Source organism: Cricetulus griseus, chromosome X, assembly GCF_003668045.3.
Source record: "Cricetulus griseus strain 17A/GY chromosome X, alternate assembly CriGri-PICRH-1.0, whole genome shotgun sequence".
NCBI lineage: Eukaryota > Metazoa > Chordata > Mammalia > Rodentia > Cricetidae > Cricetulus > Cricetulus griseus.
In genome coordinates this window covers 53,823,684-53,845,976 of record NC_048604.1, presented here as the reverse complement: position 1 = coordinate 53,845,976, position 22,293 = coordinate 53,823,684, and the positions used below count along the sequence as shown (strand labels likewise).

At 32.4% G+C, this 22,293-nt stretch overlaps 1 protein-coding gene across 6 annotated transcripts in view; it reads left to right on the top strand.

The window, feature by feature from the left end:
• LOC100754537 (protocadherin-11 X-linked) overlaps window positions 1-22,293 on the top strand; it is a 474,898-nt gene that overhangs the window by 235,274 nt on the left and 217,331 nt on the right. For 2 of the 6 annotated variants that reach the window (XM_035450268.1, XM_035450267.1), the window contains exon 4: window positions 6,663-6,692. The exons of the other annotated variants lie outside the window; for them this stretch is intronic. In XM_035450268.1, the coding sequence (XP_035306159.1) occupies window positions 6,663-6,692 (30 nt within the window). The remainder of the gene's footprint in view (window positions 1-6,662; window positions 6,693-22,293) is intronic. 6 annotated transcript variants of the gene reach the window in all.

The following is a 22,293-nucleotide window of genomic DNA, read 5'->3' as shown; positions in this document are numbered from 1 at the left end:
ACTTGATACTTGTCATTTAAATTTTTTGTTATGGATACAGTTTATCATAGCACCATCTAATATGAAAGCTGGAAAGTCACAAACTAAGCAATCTGATCGCATTTTTAAATAGATTTTTCCATAACATAAGAAAGATCATTTGTATTCTTTTGCTCATTTTCATAATCACTATATTTCTTTTGTGTTCATTTTGCAAACATCTACAAACTTTAATAGACAGAATGCAACACCCTTAGCAAGATTTTCCCATTTACCAAGTAGAACATGTTAAGATGAAGTGTAATGTAATGTGATTTCAGAGACAATTGCATACATCTTGGCAACAAACAAACAGAAAATATTTATGTTAACAATTAAAAATGAAAGCAACGTTTCATCTGACATACAGTATTTACACAAATGTAGACATATCTCTCACATTATGTTTGTTGTTGTCATAAAAGGAGAACATTTCAAGGCAAGATTGGAATTTTAAATAAACCAAAAGGATTATGTGTTATTAAGGTGTATTCTAAATCATCCATTATTTCTAGTGAGTTTTAGGGTCTCGAGGGGTCCCCTGGGCGGAGGTCAGAGAGTGTGCTGTTTGCCCATTCCTTAGCCTCCTTGAAACCTGGAAACAATCAGGCACAACAGGGAGTCAAGTCAAGCAAGATCTCATTTATTGTTTAACACTAAAAGTAAAAAACTGCAGGGCAGGAAAAGTGTTACCCAATAATTTCAAAGGTATTCCTATTATGTATCTAGTGTCCTATATCCTGTTGGGCAAGGTCTGCAAGTGTGATGATCTCATATTTTATGAGTTTGGGGAGCCAAATGTTTTTCTTAGGTAAACACTTTAAACCTTGCCTCCTTAGCTTCCTCCCAGTGCCATCTTGTAATGGCGCTGGTCGTCAGCTTAGGTCACTCCTTCTTCTGGCAGGACGTGATTTGTGCTCCTCTGCAAGTTAGAAGCTGGTATTTGTTATTGCACATAATAATTTACTCATAGGCCATATTAAAAAATTATTCCTTTTCAGCTTCTTTAGATTAGATCTGTCTTGTAAGTGCTCTATTATTTAATTTTACACTATATTAGTACTTTCAAAATGCTCCAATTTAAAATTGGAATATCCAGAAGAATCATGTCATATTCATTTAATCCAGATTTCTCAGTGTTGTCCCTTGGCCAAGCAACTTCTGTGTTATTATTCCATGATTTCCCATTCAATTCCCTCCTTTTTTCTTATCTCATAGATTGCATCCCATCTTTAGTTTCCACCTCCCTAAAAACTCATCCCAGTCCTTCCACCCTCCCATAGGCACACCTGCCCTCTCTCTCAGAATCACTCCTCCTAAATTTCCCTTCAGAGAAGAACAGGCCTCCCAGGAAACGAACCAAACATGTCATATCAAGTCCTAATGAGACTAGGCACATACCTTCATATCAACGGTGGATGAGGCAAACATACATGAGGAAAGTGTTCCCAAAAGCTTGGGAGAGTCAAAGATACCTGCTCCCATTGTTTGGTGTTCCACAAGAAGACCAAGGTACACAACTGTATCACATGTGCAGAGGACCCAGTGCAGTTCCATAATGATGTGTGGTTGTCTCTTCAGTCTCTCTGGGCCCCTATCAGTCCTGCTTAGTTAATTCTGTGGGCTCAATTTCTCCTGGTATCCTTGACTCATAAAATCCCCCCTCTTTCTTCTGGAAGGTTCCTTGAGCTCAACCTAATATTTGCCTGTGGGTCTCTTCATCTGCCTCCACCAGTTGCTGGGTGCAGAGACTTTGATGACAATTGGTTAGTCTCTGATCTATGAATATAGAAGAATATTATTAGAAATCATTTCATTGACTTTTTTGTCCAGTTGTGATTGATTCTTTCCTGGGTCTGTGGCTATCCAGTGTCCAGGTCCTGGACATACGCCAACCTGCCAGTGGAGAGCATGGACCTCAAGTTGGACAAATCATTGTTTGGCCACTCTAGATATTACTGTTTGGGACCTGTTTAGTGATATATATAGTAATGAGATTTCAATAGATAACAATTTGTATTTATTTTTTGAAAATTTCTTAATTCATACAATGAATTTCTTCATGTCTACTGCATATTTACTCCTTCAATTTCATTCATAGGTTGCCACCATGATCCCCTAAAAGTTTCATGTCTTTAATTATTTACTTACTTGTTTTGTTACTCTCCTAAATCCAACTGATACTGTGGCATAAGTGCACGAGTGTGGGACCATCTACTACATCATGCTAATCCTATCACTGGAAACACTCAAAAAAGAATGATTCATCCTTTCGCAGCAACTACTCACAGCTAATTATTCCCCAGTAAATTACTGGGCCTTTGAGTTCCTCATCCATAATAGAAAATAATAGGGTAGTTATTTTAGAAATGTTGTTTGCTTCAACATGAGTTTATTATTTAAATGTTTGTTTCAAATAATGCACATGTCTATATGAGAAAATCACTTACATTATAATCTAGTGAGAATATGCGCATGCAACCAATGTCAAAGTATAGTCACCACACATAAATTTAGAGCCAATTTTAATATTAGTGCCTGAATGTAAATATTTGGGCAGAAATACTTTAAAAAGTAATTACTTAAAAATAAATTCCAAGATAGTAGAGAACATTTAAACCTTATACACTATTGGAAGCAATGTAAATTACAGCAACTGCTGTGGAAACAACCAGGAAATTCCTCAAAGTCTAAATAGCATTATTATATAGATTAGCATTTGTCCTAAAAATTTTATATATTTGTATTAATTAAATGTATGTTATAATAAAACACCATGGCTAAAGTAACTCAAAGAAGCCAGAATTTATTTTGGCTTATGAGTTCAGGAATGGAAGAGTCTATCATTGTGGGGTAGAATGGTAATAAATAATATGACTGACTTCAATAACAAAAAGCTGTGGAATCACACGTTCTAAATGAAAAAGAATGAGGGAAGTGGAAGTGGGTTCCATAGGGTATGAACTCTCAAAGCCTGTTCCCAGTGACATACTTCATCTAACAAGACTATAATCACCTCCAAAAACTGTGCTACCACCAGAGAACCAAGTAATTCAAATATGTGTATACATGAGGAACATTTCTCATTCATACCATCACTCATAAGTACAAACAGAATCTGTATGTATATATGATTAAAAAATTATATTATTCTTGACAAACACATGTACAGAAGAAATTAATTTGATTCAATGAACAAATATTTAATGAAAAGCAATGAATTTTTACAATAAATTATTATTAGACATGAAAAGCAAATACATTTACTATAATTTGCAATTATGTCCGAAACTTTATTTTTATTACATTTTTTATTCATTTGCATACCCAAAACAGTTCTACTTCCTCTCCTCCTCATGCTTTCCCACACTTTCTCCCAATCCAAACTCCTATCTACTCCTCATGAAGGGCAATGACTCCCATGAGGAGTCAACAAAAATTGGCACATTCAGTTCAGGTAAGATCAAGACTGAGCAAGACTGACCAAGGCTGAGCAAGGTATCCTACCATGTGTAATGGGCACAAAACGCCGTCCATGCACCAGCGAAGGATCTTGGTCCCACTGTCAGGGGTTCCACAAACAGACCAGGCTACACAACTGTTATACTCTTTCATAGGGACTAGTTTAGTCCCATGTGAGCTCCCAAGTTGTTGGTCTAGAATCCCTGAGCTCCCAGGTTAGGTCAACTGTCTCTGTGGGTTACTCTATCATGCTCTGACCTGTCTTGCTCATATAATCTCTCCTCCCTCTTTTCAACTTGAATCCTGGAGTTTGGTCTGATGCTTGGCTGTGGATATCTGCATCTGCTTCCATCAGTTACTGGATAAAGGTTCTATGATGACAGGGTAGTCACCATTCTGATTATAGGGAAAAGTCAGTTTTAAGGGACCCTCTATAAAACTTTAAATTGTTATACTAAAAAATCAGGTTAATGTATTACATATCAAATGATGTGTTAATATGTCCCAAATTTGGAAATACATGAAGATTAGGAGTGAATTAGTGGACATTTAAAGTGACAATATTCATTTTAGAAAAAACTCATTATGCAAACATGTTGAAATGAAAAGTTGGCTTACTGTTGTAACATTTAACATTATTTGTTCCATAAAGCCATCAGAAGTCTAAAAAGATAATTAAACAAAAGTCTGTATTTAAAAAATACTATTATTTATGCAAGGTATGACTGAAAAATTGAAGATGTTCTTTAGAATATACACTTTCCACTAATAATATCGGTTACTTTCTTGGCACATGTTTTTATCAGCAATATTTAATTTTCTCATCTAGTCTATACATTTTTATGTAGGAGGGACAACAGTTATCTCTTTGTAGGAAGAAAAATACTTTACTCATAAGACTAAGTTATTAAGAACATATAAAACTGTATGGATAAAGCACGTAATAGAAATGAGCCAATAAGCATACAGACTACCCTTTCACTCCCTCCACTTTTTATATGTTTTTAACATACATATGTATATTTTACAATGCTTTTGTTGCTTTAATGTTGATTATTTGGTGGCATCTTTTTATAATACAAATATTTCCATTAAAATAGAAGATAGATTAAAAACACACATACCTCTGTCTCTTCTTTTGAGAGATCTTGCTTTATTGTCTGTATTAGATCTAACCAAGATCTTTCTGCCTTCTATTCATCAATGCTGGATTTCCAGACATATGCCCCAACACATAGACACATAATTTCTTTGTAAAATGTTTTAGTCATAAAATTTGGAATCAATTAGCTTTTTACATGTCATTCAATATGCTTCTATATGTTCTTTTAATTCTGATGTTTGCCTAAATGCATTAAACAAAACCTATCATGGTAAGAGATTGTATCATGTGTGCATGATATGGATAAATACAATACTTACTATTCACTATATTTTCTCTTTTGCTTTTTCTTTGATAAGGATTCTCAAATACTGACAAAACTAGCATAACTTGGGTAATACTGTAATTTACAGTGTATAATTCAGACAAATAGCATATTTTAGAAAGATATGAGGTAAAAAATATGTCTTTCTTCATTTCCTAAAGATTTGGATTTCTTAGTGATTAGTGGCAAACATATAAAATCTACGGTATACTTAAAGTGATTTCAAGATGTTGCATGATTCTAAGAATACTGAATGGTATTTTAACTACTGTACTTTAAAGCTTAAAATAAAGGCAATGTTTTGTGAGTAGATTGTTTCTCATAGAGATTTAAAATGTCTACTTAGTACATTTCTGAATCAGTATCATCATTAGAAGAGATAATAAATCAGCTAAAACTGATTAATAAAGATATAAAAATACAGGGGCACTATCTTGGACAGTTGCTACAGATATTAATTATCCTCAGTCTATGCCTTTGCAGCTACATTGACTTTCAGCACTCTGCAATGAATAATGTTTGATAATGCATATATATATATATATATATATATATATATATATATATAATGAACATGAAAATCTTAAATGATATGAAATTTAATGATGAAAAGTAAATGTTTATTTGCTTTCAAATAGATGAGATACCTTAATTCATTCTTTGAAAGCCCAAATTATGTTTATATGTCAGATAAAAATTCATTCCCTGGTACTGGTTAAAGACTATTGTATGGGAAATGGAGACTATGTTTTCTCTCTCATAATATTAAGTGTATTCTGCTGTGCATTTATCCTTACTGTATACAAATTTCTGTGATTTCTTGCTTTCTAACAACAGACAATGAAGAAAACCAGAGAATCATCAGGTCATACTTTGAAAACATCTACTCCACAAAATTCAAAAATCTAAAGGAAATGGACAATTTTCTGGAAAGATATCACTTACCAAAATTAAATCAAGAACAGGTTATCATAGGAACTTTGCATTGTTGTACAATGGAGAGGGATGCAAGACAAAAGTAGAGAAAAAGAAATTTTGAGATTATATTTAGAAATACAGACATATATTTCATTTGTTTATAGTATCTTTATCCTTTAAAATTCAGAATAAATCTGTAAAGACAAATGCTCTAAAAATCACTTAGGTCTTAACGTGTTAATTAACATACCTCTCGAGGGACATTACAAAGAAAAAAAACTTAAATAAATTGAATCCTATGAGTTGATCATGATACTCTTAAACGTTTACTTGAACTGAATTAAATTAAGATGTCCCTTTTAAGAACCACAAAAGTTATTGACTTAAAATTAGAAATAGTGTCAGATAAACATTCTGTATGTTGTTTTGCAATTCAAGATTTTCCAATGAAATTATTTCATCCTGTTTTAAACATGAAATGTGTTCATTTATAATTTAAATACCTAGTCACTCAAAATTTGGTGAGCTATGTGTGATATCGATTGAAAATATGTAATTGGAAGGGTATATTTTAGCTAATGCCTATATAGGTTAACTGAAGATTTTAAAATCCACCAGAATATTTTATATGGTTGTTCATGTTTTTGCATGAAAATTTATAGTACAGTTGTATTTGTTTGCTCCAACTATCACTGACAGCAGAGAAAATCTGATTACTATTGTACTGGAAATATTGACATATTTCTAGAAGAAATAAAATATGTATGAAATAATCAAATTAGAACTGATTTTTATCTTTCTTTTTGTTTTTCTTGCTTCCATCTTATCCCAAATCAGCGGAGATCTGAAGTGAAAAAGGCAGGAAAGGTAAGATTGTAAATTAAAAAAAAAAAAAAAACATTTTAAGGTATGTTGTATTTTTATTTAAACTGCTTAACCTTAGCTTTTGCTCTGTTAAGTTAAAACTGTAAGTATTTTATATGACATATTTTATGGATCTGCCTTAGAAGAACTTCATATTGTGCTGCCTCAATATTCTGTATTTCTTAGATAGTTCCAGAACCAGGTTTTATTTTATATTAACAAATATTTTACTTTCTCACTGTTCAAAAACAACATGCTACTGTCAGCAGAAGTTTGTGAGTATCTTGGTAATACAAGTTTTGTATGATAAATTTTAACAACAAAATGGAGTAATTTTGTATCAATTCTCATTTTATAAGAGGTCACAGAAAATACGTGACTACAAATTAGGAAACTCTCTCTGGTAGCCTCAAATAGAGTAAAATTAAAACTATCCTACTGATGGATAATCAACAAAATATTACTCTTTGAGAAACCTATCTGTAGAATATCATCGTTTAACATGAAAACTTTTAATAATGAGATAGACATGAAAAATTCAATGACCTAAGTGATGTTAACTTCCCATATTTCATGAAAGAAAATAAAAACCCAATTTAAATATCCTATAAAATTTAATTCCCTCTCTCTCTAAATTGTATTTCCACTAATTTTAAATAACTTTTCTGTTAAATGACAAACTTTGTAGCATTACACCTTGGGTTTCCTATGATTTCAGATTGAATGAATAATATTAATATTAAACTGCTGACAGATGATATTACATTAAGCCTTTAACGGCTACTCATTTGAGGCATTAGCGTCTGGCTGTTTCTATTAATAGATTAAATGCATACAATCTTCATGATGAACTATTAGATTGTAGTTTCATGTGTTAAATTTGACATTTGAAGGAGAACTTGCCAAAAGATTGCCAGGGCTCTGCCATAAAGTCATCCACTCCTTCTGATGCACTTACATGTTTTTATCAAGTGTGAAAGCTCCCTGAAAAATGAATTTTCCTAGAATGTCAAAATGAATTAACATCAATGTTTGAAAGAAAAGATAAACAGACAGGTTCAGAGCTATAAATCAATATACTTTCCCTAGAGTTGACAAATGTCCTTATGAACTGACTTTAAGATCACTATGACCTTGGTGTTTGCAATTTTGAAACTTACCCCTCTAAGAAGACCAAAGTCCATAAAAAGAATAATAGAGTTAATCCATTTAAACACAAAACTAAATATAGTGGTTAATAAAATGTCACTGCTTACAAATGAGAAAATAGTGACAGGAAGAAAGAAAGTAGGAGCTTTTACAAGTTTGCAGATTTGGGATATTATAATGTTATCAACCATTATTGTGAAGTTGAAGGTAAGCCCATTGATAATTTAGTTTTAGTTTATAATTTTGAAAAACACTAAATGTCTTTGTAAAGGATATTTTGCCATGTGAAAACAAATGGAAGACGTTATGTGGAAGACTTTCATAGCCTTAGAAATCTACAAGGTGTCTTCAAACAGTGGAATTGTTTGCATTTTCCTGGGTTAGGTGAGGCCAATAGAGATACGCAAACCCCATAAGCAGACTTTTAAGAGGAACCTAAACAAACAAGACACATATTCGGTGCAGTCCAAGAAAAAATAATGTTGTGTCAGTTTATTAGTTCGAACTGGTGATGGGGACATATCTCACTATTTTTCAGTCATTTCTCATGGCAACAGCAGGATTCAACAGGAATGAGAAAATACAGAGGTTGGTTTAAAAAAAAAAGCAAATCTTTTAATAAGTTTATTTAAATTAAAAACAATCTTATTTTACATACCAATCCCGGTTCATTCTCCTTTCTGTCTTCCCACTCACCCCACATTTGTCCCATCCCATCCCAGCCACTCCTCCGAGAGGATGAGGCCTTCCATGGGTGATCCTCCAAGTCTGCCACATAATTTGTTGCAGGATTGAGGCCCTCCCCCATGTGTGTAGGCTGAAAAAGTATCTATATATAAGGAATGAGCTCCATAAAGCCAGAAAATTCACTAAGGTTAACTACTGGTTCTCCTGCCAGCAGCCCCATAGACTGCCCAAGACCCCCAACTCACACTCACATTCAGGGGGCCTAGTTTGGTCTTATGCAGCTTCCCCAGCTGTTAGTCTGGAGTCAGTGAGTTCCCACTTTGCTCAAGTCAGCTGTTTCAGTTGATTTCCCCACATGGCCTTGACCCCTTTGCTCATAATTCCTTCCTATCTACAACTGGACTCCAAAAGTTCATCTCAGTGCTTAGCTGTGAATCTTTGCTTCTGCTTCATCAGCTACTGGATGAAGGCTCTATGATGGCATTTAATGTTTCTCAGGAAAAGGGCAATGCAATCTTTTACATATACCCACACACACACACACACACACACACACACACACACACACACACACACACACACACACACACAAAGAGAGACAGAGACAGAGACAGAAACAGAGAGAATTATATACAAATTGGATAGTAGTGAATAATTTTATTTGCAAATTCTATATAATAAATGTTTTTAATTTAAAATATTTGCAAATATTTCTGTTTATTATTAGGCAAGAAATGCATGACTAAAGTTGTTTCGCTAGTCTACTACACGAATCTTGATATAATATGGTTTCCATTCACCAAAGAAGTGAAGTCTGTCCTCTGATGTCCTTTGTTTTAGGTCCATTGGATTTATGTATGCATTTGAAGGGTATTTTGATGTTAAATTTGATAAGCTATAAACCTTAAATATATTATGTGTCAGAATATTCATTAACTTTGAATTTATAGCATTTTTCCCATAAAAGATTAATTAATCTCTTGCATCCCTGAACTTCACCTATTTAGATTTTTAATGAATTCTAAACTATATCTTTTATGTTCAATTTAACTCAGATACCACATTCATAAAAATTAAGAATAATGCATTATCTTAGCTAAGAATATATTTCCTCCATGAATGCTTTGTCTTTTCAGTTCTAAAACAGGAAAAATAAGAGAAACCTTTAATGATTTTCTTAGGTTTTAAATTTAAGTAGCTTAAGAGATCTCACTAAATGACACCTATTTTATATTTTAAAAAGAGTTTAAATTAGAGATAGGCATTCTTTGTGTCAATTCTTAAATATTTCACAGATAATCTAGTGGCATCCAAACAGCATAATAAAAGCAAACGTCACACTTCACAGTTCATTCACCCTTTAACTAGTTGATATTTGGGCAGCTAATAGCTAATTATAAAGAAAATGCATTTTAAAATATAGCCACTCTGACAGAAAAGATAGGAGAAACGCTTATTTACAACTAAATGAAAGAAATACATTTTTGTTGTAATCTGTTTACTCATTAATTGAAAACATTTCTTTGTATAAGCACTTAATAATTGTTAGATTTAAACTGCTGTTTTTTCTTCATTAGCCATCATTAACATGCAATTTTTCACACAGACATTTTTGAGATCCCTCTCCTCTTTGGAAAAGTCTGTGTCTAAACTGCCCTGAGGCTTTGCACAAATGGCTTAGCTTGTTAGATTTTATGTTCACCTAAGTGCTAAACTGAAGATGGCAGAAACAGAACTCAGTGAAATTCTCAAAGGAGTATGTTTCTGATTTCTTTATATCTGCCTGAGGTGAATTTACAAGTGGTTCCTTTCTGAATAACTTCCTGGATTAAAGATTTACAAGTAGAAGGCCTTCTTTGTCATCTTCCTATCTTCTTTCTCATTCCTGTCATTTGTGTACTTCTTTGCTCCCAGGTTGAATGAAATCAAAGAGGTTGAGTGACAACAATGTTAGAGCAATTATGTATTAAACTACTCATTGTGCTGGTGTCTCCAAGGCACTTTCTTTTCAGATTAGCAAGCCAGACATATTCAGAAGTTTTTTCTTCGCTTCAGGTATTCATTCATCTGAAAGTTGAATTTGTTATTTTAATAAAGACTGGGACCTTCATATATTTTTATATACTTTTCTCCAAATGCAGTTGAGTCTTCTGCAATGCTTTTGAAAATATGTATTTATATATCCATTGCCTTTACTGAAAGATTATTTCTAATACATGAATAATGTATTATATTACTACCTTACAAATGTATGAGACTAAAGCTACAGAAATTATGAGTGCAATTTTTCTATACATTTTTCTAGTTTTCATTATCAAAATTTTGTTGTTTGTTCTAGTAGCAGTATGAGAAAATTAAGTAGCAGGAAAGGCTTCAGTTTGGCATTATTATCTAAGAAACCTATTTACTCTTATCCTGCATACACTTATTAGATAGTCACTTCTAAGAGCATATTACTTTAGACACACTTTATGGACTTTTGCAGGATCTTGATAACTTATTTTTCATGAAATATGCTTGTTTTTATTAAGAATAACAATAACTAAAAATTTGATCAAGAGTCTAATATAGCAGACAATTTGGAGAATTTTTGATATTCTTGGGTTAGCCTTTCATGCCCATCTTGTACTTATTCAAAAAATTTGTGCACATGATGTTGAGTGTCACCAGTGTTAATGTAGTCATGCCTACAGGTTAATGTTTTGTGTCATTTTGTTCCTTTCTGACTTGTTAACTGTTTAGTCCTTATATGAATACATGTGTGTTTTCCGGGTTTGATTTTTAAAATGACTAAAGGGTACTATGATTTTAGACACAGTCCAAAGTTTTTATTTTCTTAACTTTATTATTTATATTGCATTGTAGCATATGGCTACCTTGAGCTTTCCTCTTATTTGATTCTCTAAAACCTCGATTCTTCTCCATTTTGCCTAGTTTATAAACATCCTGCCTAATATTATCATCTTATTTCATATTTGTCTTTGCTCACTATGAGTTTTTCTGTGTGGAGTAGCTTTCTTTCTGGTATTCTTGAGATACCACATTTGAAGGAGCATAACTATGAAGTTGTAACAAAGATTTAACCCAGTGTATATTAACAGTATTTAGCTAGCGTTGGATTATAGATATTGTTCAGAAACCAAAATATTCTGTTGTTATTAACTTTCTATCTCACACCTTAAATAACTGTCCAAACATTTCAACATTTTCATATTCATTTTGCAATTTCCTCCCCCCGAGTTTTTACCAGGTTACTTTAAAACCCACTATATGAAAACAGACACCAACTTTGTAAACACTGTACACTTCTGAATGACTTTTTACTCTAGCATTTCTTTCCTCTTAACTTTTGAAATATTTAACATTTTGTTTCTTTCTGTGTGTCACAGCCCCTTTTGTCAAAACTTTTGAGAATGTTATTTGAGAAGAAAATTATATTTAAAACAAAAAGCCATCCTAAGCCTATTACCCTACTTTCAGTGATATCACCAAAGGATCCCTACTAATTATTTATTTTTTTCTTCCAAATAAAAACACAACATTTTTGGTAGAACTTTTGGTTCAATTTCATTTTATTAGTACAAGTTAGTTGTTGACCTTTGTAGAACTTTCTTCCTCAAAGTTCTCTGAAATCTCTCCATGTATGAAGGTGTAATGTCTAAATTTTCATGAGGAAGTAGTCATTTTTTTCAGTAACTTCTCAGCTTTTAACACAATATTACATTCACTTTTACTAGCTACATAGTACATTTGTTACATTAAATTTCCAGAAATTCTTGAACATTTAATTGAAACTCATTAATTCAAAAGAACATGACAGTATTTACCAATACATAGCATTTTAAGACAGGGATTTTATTAATTTGCAAGTAATAAACTATCTTTAATATAGAGAAAATAATTTGTGCATATAACAAACTAGTTCTTAGTTCTAAATCCAAATGATTATTTTGGTATCACTAAAAAATTCCAAAAAAATCAATGCTTACTGTTATTTCAAAAAATCATTTTGATACTCCAAATACAGTTTCATGTATTTTTTGCTAGATCATGATTAACCTGTTCAATTTGGATTATTTCATTTAAACAACTTTATTATTTGATCTTTGACAGAAGAAGTCTGAGGACTAAATTATCACATTCATCTCTTTTCTTTTTCCTTTCTTAAAACTCTAAATCTCACATCAAAATTTCTAATCCCTCATCCAGTCCATCATCTCAATTTGGAGCATCAAAATCTGTCATTATATCTCTGAGAAACAGATGTTTTCACTCTCTGTGTGGCATAGTATTGAGGGCATTCTGAAATAAAATCATCCATATTCATTTCAGCTCTATTCCTGTTCTCAAAGTGCAGGCAACAATACACACAAAGCCTTAAGTAAAATAAGTCGATGTTTTAAAAGGCATGAAAATACATTTTTGAATGCAGTAGAAAAGAGGAAAGCATTTCTAGTTTTATTTGCATTGCACTTTAATATGTATTAAATTCTTTATTCCCAGGTATTTAGCTATACAATAGTGTCAGGCATAGTTACAGATTCAGTCTTGTGCATATGGGATCTTTCTTTTGTCACAGATCGGGCAATTTTGCATTTCTTTTATAATGTTTTTTTTTCTCCAGAAAATGTTGGTAGTAACTGTTGTGGTTCAGTTAATAACTTCAATATCTGAGTCATTATGTAATTTAAAAGCTTTGGCAATGACTATAGTGAAAACCTGTTACTTGAAAATTGATACTCTAAACTGTAGTGCTCTGATTAGAATTCCTATGATTAATATCAACAAATAATTACTACTATTTTCATTATAGAAATACTATCATGAAAGAGCTTGCTGCCCAGAGAATATAAAAGCAAATACTATAGCACTGGACTTTTTTAAAAAGAATATATATATATATATATATATTATATATATATATATATATATATTATGGTGGTATTGTATTTTATGGATATCATCTTGATCTTGTGATATTAAATAGCACTGACCAAATACAGTGGCTTCATCTGCACATACTCATGAAGAGTTTCAGATTTAGAATTCATAAGGGGACACCAAGGCAGATTGTTCATTAGAGGTAAGGTATTTATTAGAAGCATTGCTGGTACCCTATATAGGAAGGCTGTCATTATTTTTTCTTGTTTTTTTTAAACTCTTCACTCTTTGGTATTGCACCACCCAGCTCCCAAATAAATATATGTAGACTTATGCTTACTTGTGAATGTGCCTGATCTTAGCTTGGCCTATCTCTAGCCTTTTGTACTTTACTTAAACTATCCTGTTTACCTTTTGTCTCTGGGCTTTTATAATGCTCTATTCTGTAATCTTTTCTTTTCTTCCTTCTGTGTGGCTGGTTGTAAGGCTGAAGGTCTGGCCCCTGGTGTGATCCCCTCCTGCTCTTCTTGCTCCTTCCTTCTCTCTTTACTCATTCTCCTTTTTACTCTCTATGCCTGACAATCTCAGCTATTCCTCTCCTGCCTAATTATTGAACGTTCAGCTCTTTATTAAATGAATCAGTTGTTTTAGGCAGACACTTTAATACAGCTTTACAGAATTAAACAAATGCAACATGAATAAAGCAACATATTTTTGAATCATTAAACAAATATATCACAGCATAAACAACGTAACACATCTTAAACTAATATTCCACAACAGAAGGTAGACAGCAGCATGGGAGGAACTCTGAAAAAAAGATCAGACTCCTATGGCTTTTATAGGAGTGGCAAAGTGAACATCCCTTCATGTACATTTTACAGTAATTTGGAAGTTCTATGGCATCTAAATAGACAGATAGTCCATAATCAATACTTTTGAATCAGACTGCATAACTCCAGGGTGCCATTGAGATGGAGGGAATCTGTTAGCCTGGAGGCTAAATGGAAAAGCACATATGATGACAAGGAGAAGAAAAATTTAGAATATGTTTATGGAAGAGCTTTGCAAACTGGAATGGTAATATTTAAATAGAATGTCTTTTGTTTTGCTACATATCTCATAGAAATTACATTGATGTATATTTTCCTTTTTAGAAAGAGAGAAATATTTTTCTCCTCTACTTTCATGAATTTCTATCTGTAAGCTCCTGAATATAAAGACATATTAATGATTTAAAAAACAGAAATTTAACATCACATTTCCTGTTTATTTACTTGGTAATGCAAATGAGTGATCACTCACATAAATGTCAAGTAATTGTCTTTGAGTATGATTACCATAACAAAGGAATTAAAAGATGTGAATTAGATGTGTTTGAGACTAGAAGATCAACAAAATTACCATAAAGTAAATGTGGTTTCCGTTGTTTCTAAAAGTTAAAGTCCTTCCTATTGACTAAGCATGAGGGATTTAGTCATTCTCCTTTTCTGGTTTTGTGAGGAGGACCTCTGACATATGAGGATTTCTTTATAGTTATGTGTTTCTCTCACATGTGAGAAACTTTTCTGTACCAAAGCACTATATGTTATTAATTAAAATAATACCTCAAAATAAGCCTTATGCCAAGTAAGCATATTTAAGGGTGGCATATTTTGAAATTTTATGGTGTTGTTTTGGCATGATCTATCCTGAAATATAGCACCACCTTCATGGTCTTCTCTGATGATGCCAGGATTTCAGAGCATTGATCATTTTCTTAGTTATAGTTCTGCAACAGATTCTTTTGCAATGATTACTTTTGATCTGAGTCTCAGCCTTATCATCAGGAGTAATTGTCCTGATTTGGGTGTAAACATCTTATGGGGTGATTTGTACTGCAGGTTTCTCTGTTACTTGTAAAATATTTTCATTTATTTTTAATAAAGATAGTTAGAGATCAGTCCTGAAGTTCCTGGAATCCAATGTGACTATTGATTTTCAGCATAAGAATTATATAACTTAGTCAGTGGATTAACTTTGGAAATATATTACATTAGTGAGTCAAAACTTCATCTTTGTCCATGGCAAAATATGTGAATGCATTATGAAACGCAGGTGCCATCCATTTTAGTATTATCATAGAGGATTATCTCCTAACATACATTTTATGTTACAAAATTAACTGGAGTTTCTAGGTCAGCTATTGAGGTGGTATTGTGGTGACTTGAATTATCATTTCATGCATTTTCCTTTATCATATACTTGATTTAAAGTTGGAAAATGTAGGATTTGAACTGCTGGGATAAAGAATCATTTGTATATATGTCTAACCCACAGAGAAACTTGCACATCAATGTTCTTTACTACTCTATATACAATAGCTAAAGAATGGAAGCATCCTTGAGAATCACCAATTTATGATTGGATAATGATTATATGATATATATGCACAATGACATTTTAGTCACATCTAAGGAAAATTGCAATCATGAAATTTGAAAATAGAAATTATTATACTGAGTGACATAACAGACCCATCAAATACTACCTGTTCATTATTGTATTTAGATTCTAATTTTCCTCTTTTATTTGTGCAAGTAACTGTGAGTGGAGGACAAAAAAACTATAAAGGGATTCATGATAGGGAAAAAGAGGCTTTAATTAATCAGTTTGGAAGGGTAATGGAATATTCAATATGTAATTTGAAAGGGGATTACTGGATGATGAAAGTTATAGATGAGAAGATTTTTGGAAGTTAAGAGATGTAGATGAATGGATTTGAGAGCCAACTCCCCATAGAGGGATACTCTCTCACTCTCTCAATCTAGACACACAGGGGAGGGCCTAGGTCCTGCTGCAAATGATGTGACAGACTTTTATGATCCCCATGGAAGGCCTCATCCTACCTGGGGAGCAGAAGGTTATGGGATGGGGCTTGGTAGGGAGTACAGGAGGATGGAAGGAAGAAGGAACCTGGATTGATATGTAAAATAAGATTTCTAATTTACATTAAAAAATCTAGAGAAAGAGAAAAAAAAGAGATGAGTTATTGGTAGAAATCAGTGAAACCTAAGTATACATGGATATGCTATAGGAAAATACGTTAATTTGGATTCTAATTAAAATAATTTTTGTTTAAATGTTAAAAAAGTCACAGAATCCTCATTGTGAATTTTCAAGCAATTAGTGATAATTTATGTCATTTTGTTAGGGGATTATAAATACAGATATTTCTCACATCTACCCCTTGTTTGTCACTATGAATGTAGGTAGTAATTCACAATTGTCCATTATGTTTTTAATTTTTTATGTATTTCTAGTTTTCTTTTTATACTTAGAGTCATTAAGGAAGCAAAGCCTAAATCTAAATCTGATGTTGTGATACAGAGAATTAATAATTCAAGGTGTCTTATGAATTTCTGTAGTCTAACAAACCACTTGGAAACTAGTAAATATTTAATGAATATTTGTTCTAAGTTATTTAATAAACTTACATGGTATGTTTTCTCAATGTCAGATTACATATTCACTGATGAAAGTATCTGAATGATTGAGATAGACATTTTGACATCAAAGTGAGCCATGATCAAGTAAAAGAAATAAATTTAAGATACAAATTTCAACTTGCTATAATTAGATAAATTTTATTTATAGATTATTCGTCTAGAATAAAATTAAAGTATACTTACTTATGCTTAAGTCATTTATTCTTAGTCATTCGGTGGTATGATTTTTCATAAATTATCTAATGTTTGCTTGTTTGTTCTCTGTATTAAATCGTCTATATTTTTGACTCCTTGGCTATGTGAATTTTACACAACAGGGCATTGTAATTTTGCTCAAATTGCAACTCTTTGCCCATTATACTTGATTCCTTTGGGCCTATGACATTTATTAGATACCCCTTAACAGCTTGTTTTATTATTTATAAATGAGAACTGTTGTTACCCAAATATACTTTAAGTATTGATTTAAGAGTCTTTTTCCCCTCTGTGAACTGCACAATGCTTCCTAAGTTGTATCTCATTACAACATGACAGATTGCTCTCTTTATTTTCCTGGAAACAAGACGCATATTGGGTCAATTCTCATATAGTGACCTTCAGCATTTTCCATATTATTGGGTGAAGAATATAATACTATAAATCTTTTACCAGTGAAAGATGAATCTTTGAGATCTCTTATATATTTTGTAGTGAAGTTGATTGCTGAGAAGTGTAGTTTGTACATTTCTAAAATGTGACATATAACATTTTTATTGATAACAAAGAATGTTGAAATGTCTGTGTAAAATTGGCTAAGTGTTAAATTGAAGTATAATATTAGCTGTTAAGTTTCAATGGCCCTACAAAATAAGAAACCCCATTTTCAATATGAGAATGTAAACCATCTTGAATAGGAATACAAGTGAATAATTAATAAGTATTTATTATAACAAATTACCAGTAGAAAGTAATGCAATTGAATTTATTAAACAAAAGGTTTCTAATGTGCAGGATATTTAATAATTGCTTTAGGATTTTAAACAAACAGATAGCTAATATGCAATGAGTCAACATGTTTCTACAATGTTTTTATTGGAATCAATCAATGTTTCTCACTGCATTGTAATTCTCGCTGTTCACTACATTGTAATCTTTGTATGTAAAGTTCTGGAAAATTTCCTAGGAGCCTGTCTTTGAACTAGATCTTGTAGACCTGGGTGGTCTCAAATTCACAGAGATTACCTGTCTGCCTCCTGAGTGCTGGGATTAAGGGTGTTTACCACCACCACCTGGCCTGTTCCAGTTTCAAAAATTTTAACCTTCTCACCTAATAGAGGGAAATCTCTCTCTCTCTCTCTCTCTCTCTCTATATATATATATATATATATATGTGTGGTGTGTGTGTGTGTGTGTGTGTGTGTGTGTGTGTGTGTGTGTGTGTGTGTGTGTGTGTTTCTCTGTGTGTATTAATTACAACTGTATGAAGTCATGCATGCAACCATTTAGTGTAAAACTAGATATATCTTTGCCTGCAAAAATATTATGAAATTTCTCTGTATTTTTGTTTTTACCTCTGTGATCATATTCCTTATTTTAAAGAAATTGTTGAAGCTTCTACCAAAATTATATACCTACTTTTCACTTTTACCTGTTTAAATAAACCAAGTGTGTTTATATATCTAAATGCCCAAAGGTGGAAATACATATGATTTATGACTTTTAAAACAATTTTGAATATTGACCTATTCTACTATATAACAGATAAAATTGTTAATAGATTAAAGAAATAGACCTAAAACATATAAAATTTCAATGACATGTTTATATAAAAGTAAGTCAAATTTAAAGTTGTATCTTCCTCACACTTCTGCACTTCGAATGTGCAATTATATCACACCAGGTAATTAAACTCATTGCCTAGAGATTGAGAAATAGAATGACCCAGAATCTCATACCAAACACATTCAGGTATTTAAAGGTACAGCTATGACCCTAGTGTTATTACATACACCTGCAAAATGTAAGATGTGAGACTGAGCCAGAAGGTTCATAAATTCAATTCAAACCTTGGTTACATAGAAAACTCAAAACAAGCACAGGTTGCAGATGGGAAACTTGCCTCAAATCAATTTAAAAAACTAAATAAAACCCAAACGTATCTGTAGTTTGCTTATTTTCGTTACAATTGTTTAAAACTGATCCTAAGTTTAGAAGTACAGATTTTTGTGTAACAAATTTGATTTATTTATATAGCAAGAATGAAGAAGAGAATTATTGTTTGCCAGATGTCATTAAAATGGCATACACTAATGATTATTAATGTATTCATTTTAAAACAGAGAAATTTATATTACTAAGTTTACTAAATTCACACCAAACATGATTTAAACCTTTTTTATGAAAATATAAGACACTCCATATGGATATATAAGTGACTGTAATGAATCACAGTTGCTATTAACATTTTCTCCATTAGCAAAATGGATTTCGGTTAATCGTGATTTGTTATTGACAGAATTATAGGCCAATAATGATAAACACAATTTTTTCACAGTTGTTGATGGCTATTTCTTCTTCTTTTCCATTTATTTTGTTCTAATGGGAGAACAGGCAACAGAGCATTATGGAAAGTGAAGGTCAATCTATATTATAGACACACTGCAAAGAAAAGGTAGAAAATGTCTTCCTTTTTTTCAACATATACAACCACAGAAATCCAATGAAAATATTGAGCTATAGTGATGATAGAAATTGGGAGTTTTGAAATATTGAGTAGATGAAGCTGGAAATATTTCTAGCTTCAATCTACTTCCAGAAAAGAACAATAAGAAAAGGGGAAAAGAAAATCTTTAACGATGACATCTATTTAACTCTTGCTGACAAACTTCCATTTTTATCCTGCATTATCCCATTATCTCTGTCCCCCCCACACACATACCTTTTAACTATTTAAAATAATGTATAAAGAAAATGTTATTTTATTATTTATTGGTGTTTCAATAACTAAGTGGCAGAGCCAAAAGAACTGAAGAGACCAACATGAATAATTCAGTCTCTTCAATTTGTTAACCTTAATAAATACAAAATAATTCGAACTAAGAGTAATTAACAAGAGATAGCCTGACTAATAAAACCCAAAATGAGTCATATTCGCTTCATGAATCAATACCAGTCAGTGACTGAAGATCATAATAGAACTATTCAGGAAAACAGAGTGCCTTTTTTTCAGGACAGTTGTCTTGCTGTGCATGTGTTCATCTATATGAGGATATTTACATGTATCCTCTGAAAAATAGGAAAGAGAGAATGCTGACTAAATGTAGTGGGATATAATACTCGATTTCTTCAACTGTCCAATGCAATGATTAAAGCCAATGTTTTACTCTGCTGGGCTGCTACAGTAATTAAGAAACAATTTTAAGGGGTTAATCAAATTAAAATATGAATTGCCATTAAGGATTGCTGTCTGTTTTCTTATAACATATACATTATATCTGTGGCTAAATGTTTTGGGAAAAGTAAAAGCATTTTGTGTTCATAAAATGTTGACCTGAGTAGAAAGTAAAATATAATCCATCAGGTTCTGGATATATCATTTGGATCCTTCAAGGTCTTTAAAGTGTTAACAATGATCAATCCTTTAATTTTCTAGGTAGTTGCAGCAGTTATAATTGCAATAGACTTTTCAATATAAAATAAAATAAGGATAAAATGAATTAACATACACAAAGTCCACACACACTCATACTCATGCACATATACAATGTAAATTCCTAGAATAATGTAGTGCCCAGACTTAATAAAAGTAACTTACATCAGTGAGCAGGGGTTATTGCAGAAACCGATATCTGGCCAAAGTACTTAGAATAAGCAGTGGTGAAGGTATGACAGCCTTTAACTCATTGTAAGGCACAGGGTATATAAAGGAAGAAATGCAGAAAGAAACTCAGTATCAGAATATAGGGAGATGTGCAGAAAGTAATTTTGGATGTGATATACACTGTTGTCTAACAAACTTTCTGAAACTGTTTATGCGCACAAGGCCTGCACAATATTGGGGTCAACCACATTTCATTATGGATTCTGGAGAGACCTTGATATTTCATCCTTTTCTGAGAGAATATTATCAATTAGTGGGAGGTAGTGCCAATTTTTAATGGTAGTCACTGATATGCTACCATCACACAAACATTTGGGCAAGAAACTCTAATAAATCTCAGTAGCTCCCATACAAAAAGAAAACTGAAAATAAGAGAGGACTTGGTAGAAAGAAGGGCTTCGGTTAAAGAACTAAGCTGGTGACAGCAGAAAGTGTGAGGAATGGTGAAAATGACAATGCATTGCATACGTATGTGCATTTTTAAATTTCAAGTTAGTTCAGTGGGTAACTACATTTGTTATCAAGACAGGCTACTGGAGTTTGAGACCCTGAACTTATACAGTAAAAGAAAAAGCCAATTCTCACAAGTTTCCCATAAGTTCTTCCCTTATCTGTACAATTGCACATTAGTAGACACAGAGATAAATACATACTCTCGCTCACTTTCTCTCTCACATGCTAAATAAACAATGTAAAATGATGAAAAATAAATTACATGTCCGGTATCAGTGACACAATATTTTGATCTCAATCCAAGTTTAAGAATACAGATGTGAAAAAAGAAAAAAAATACATATGTGTAGCTCTTAATTAGGAAGATGATATGGAGGAACTGAGGAAAAATGAGAACATTTTAGTGGGAAAATAACCCCATAAAAAGACAAAGGGAAAGTGTGTAGCAAATTTTTTTGCATAAATGCAAGAGTGAGTGATTATTTTTGTTGTTGTTTTTGTTTTTCGAGACAGGGTTTCTCTGAATTGTTTTGGAGCCTGTCCTGGAACTCGCTGTGTAGACCAGGCTGGCCTCCAACTCACAGAGATTTTGCCTGGCTCTGCCTCCCGAGTGCTGGGATTAAAGGCATGTGCCCCAATGCCAGGTGTGAGGTTTTAATATCTCCATTTTTGACGATCTGTTTTTTAGTGCCCTAGAGAAATACTAACGTAGTTGGAATACAATGTGTATGTCTACATAATCAAGAAAATACTGTCACAGATTGTGCTTAGTAATTCTATGTTTTATGGACAGGTCTCATTGTGTATTTAAAAATGTGAATATATCTGTATGAGTTTGACACTTGCAGCCACATGTTTAAATATGTATCAGAGTCCATGCTGTTGAAACAGGACATTCAACCATGTTATAGACAAATAAATCATATTCGCATTTTAACACTATTTTACGTAATACACTTGATTTTAAAAGATGCATGTTTCCCCTCCCTTAAGAGCACAACTAACATTAATGATGTACTTAAAATTTAAGTGATTTTTGTCAAGTCTTTGGTACTAGTATTTTGTAATTATGGCTATAAACAAAAAC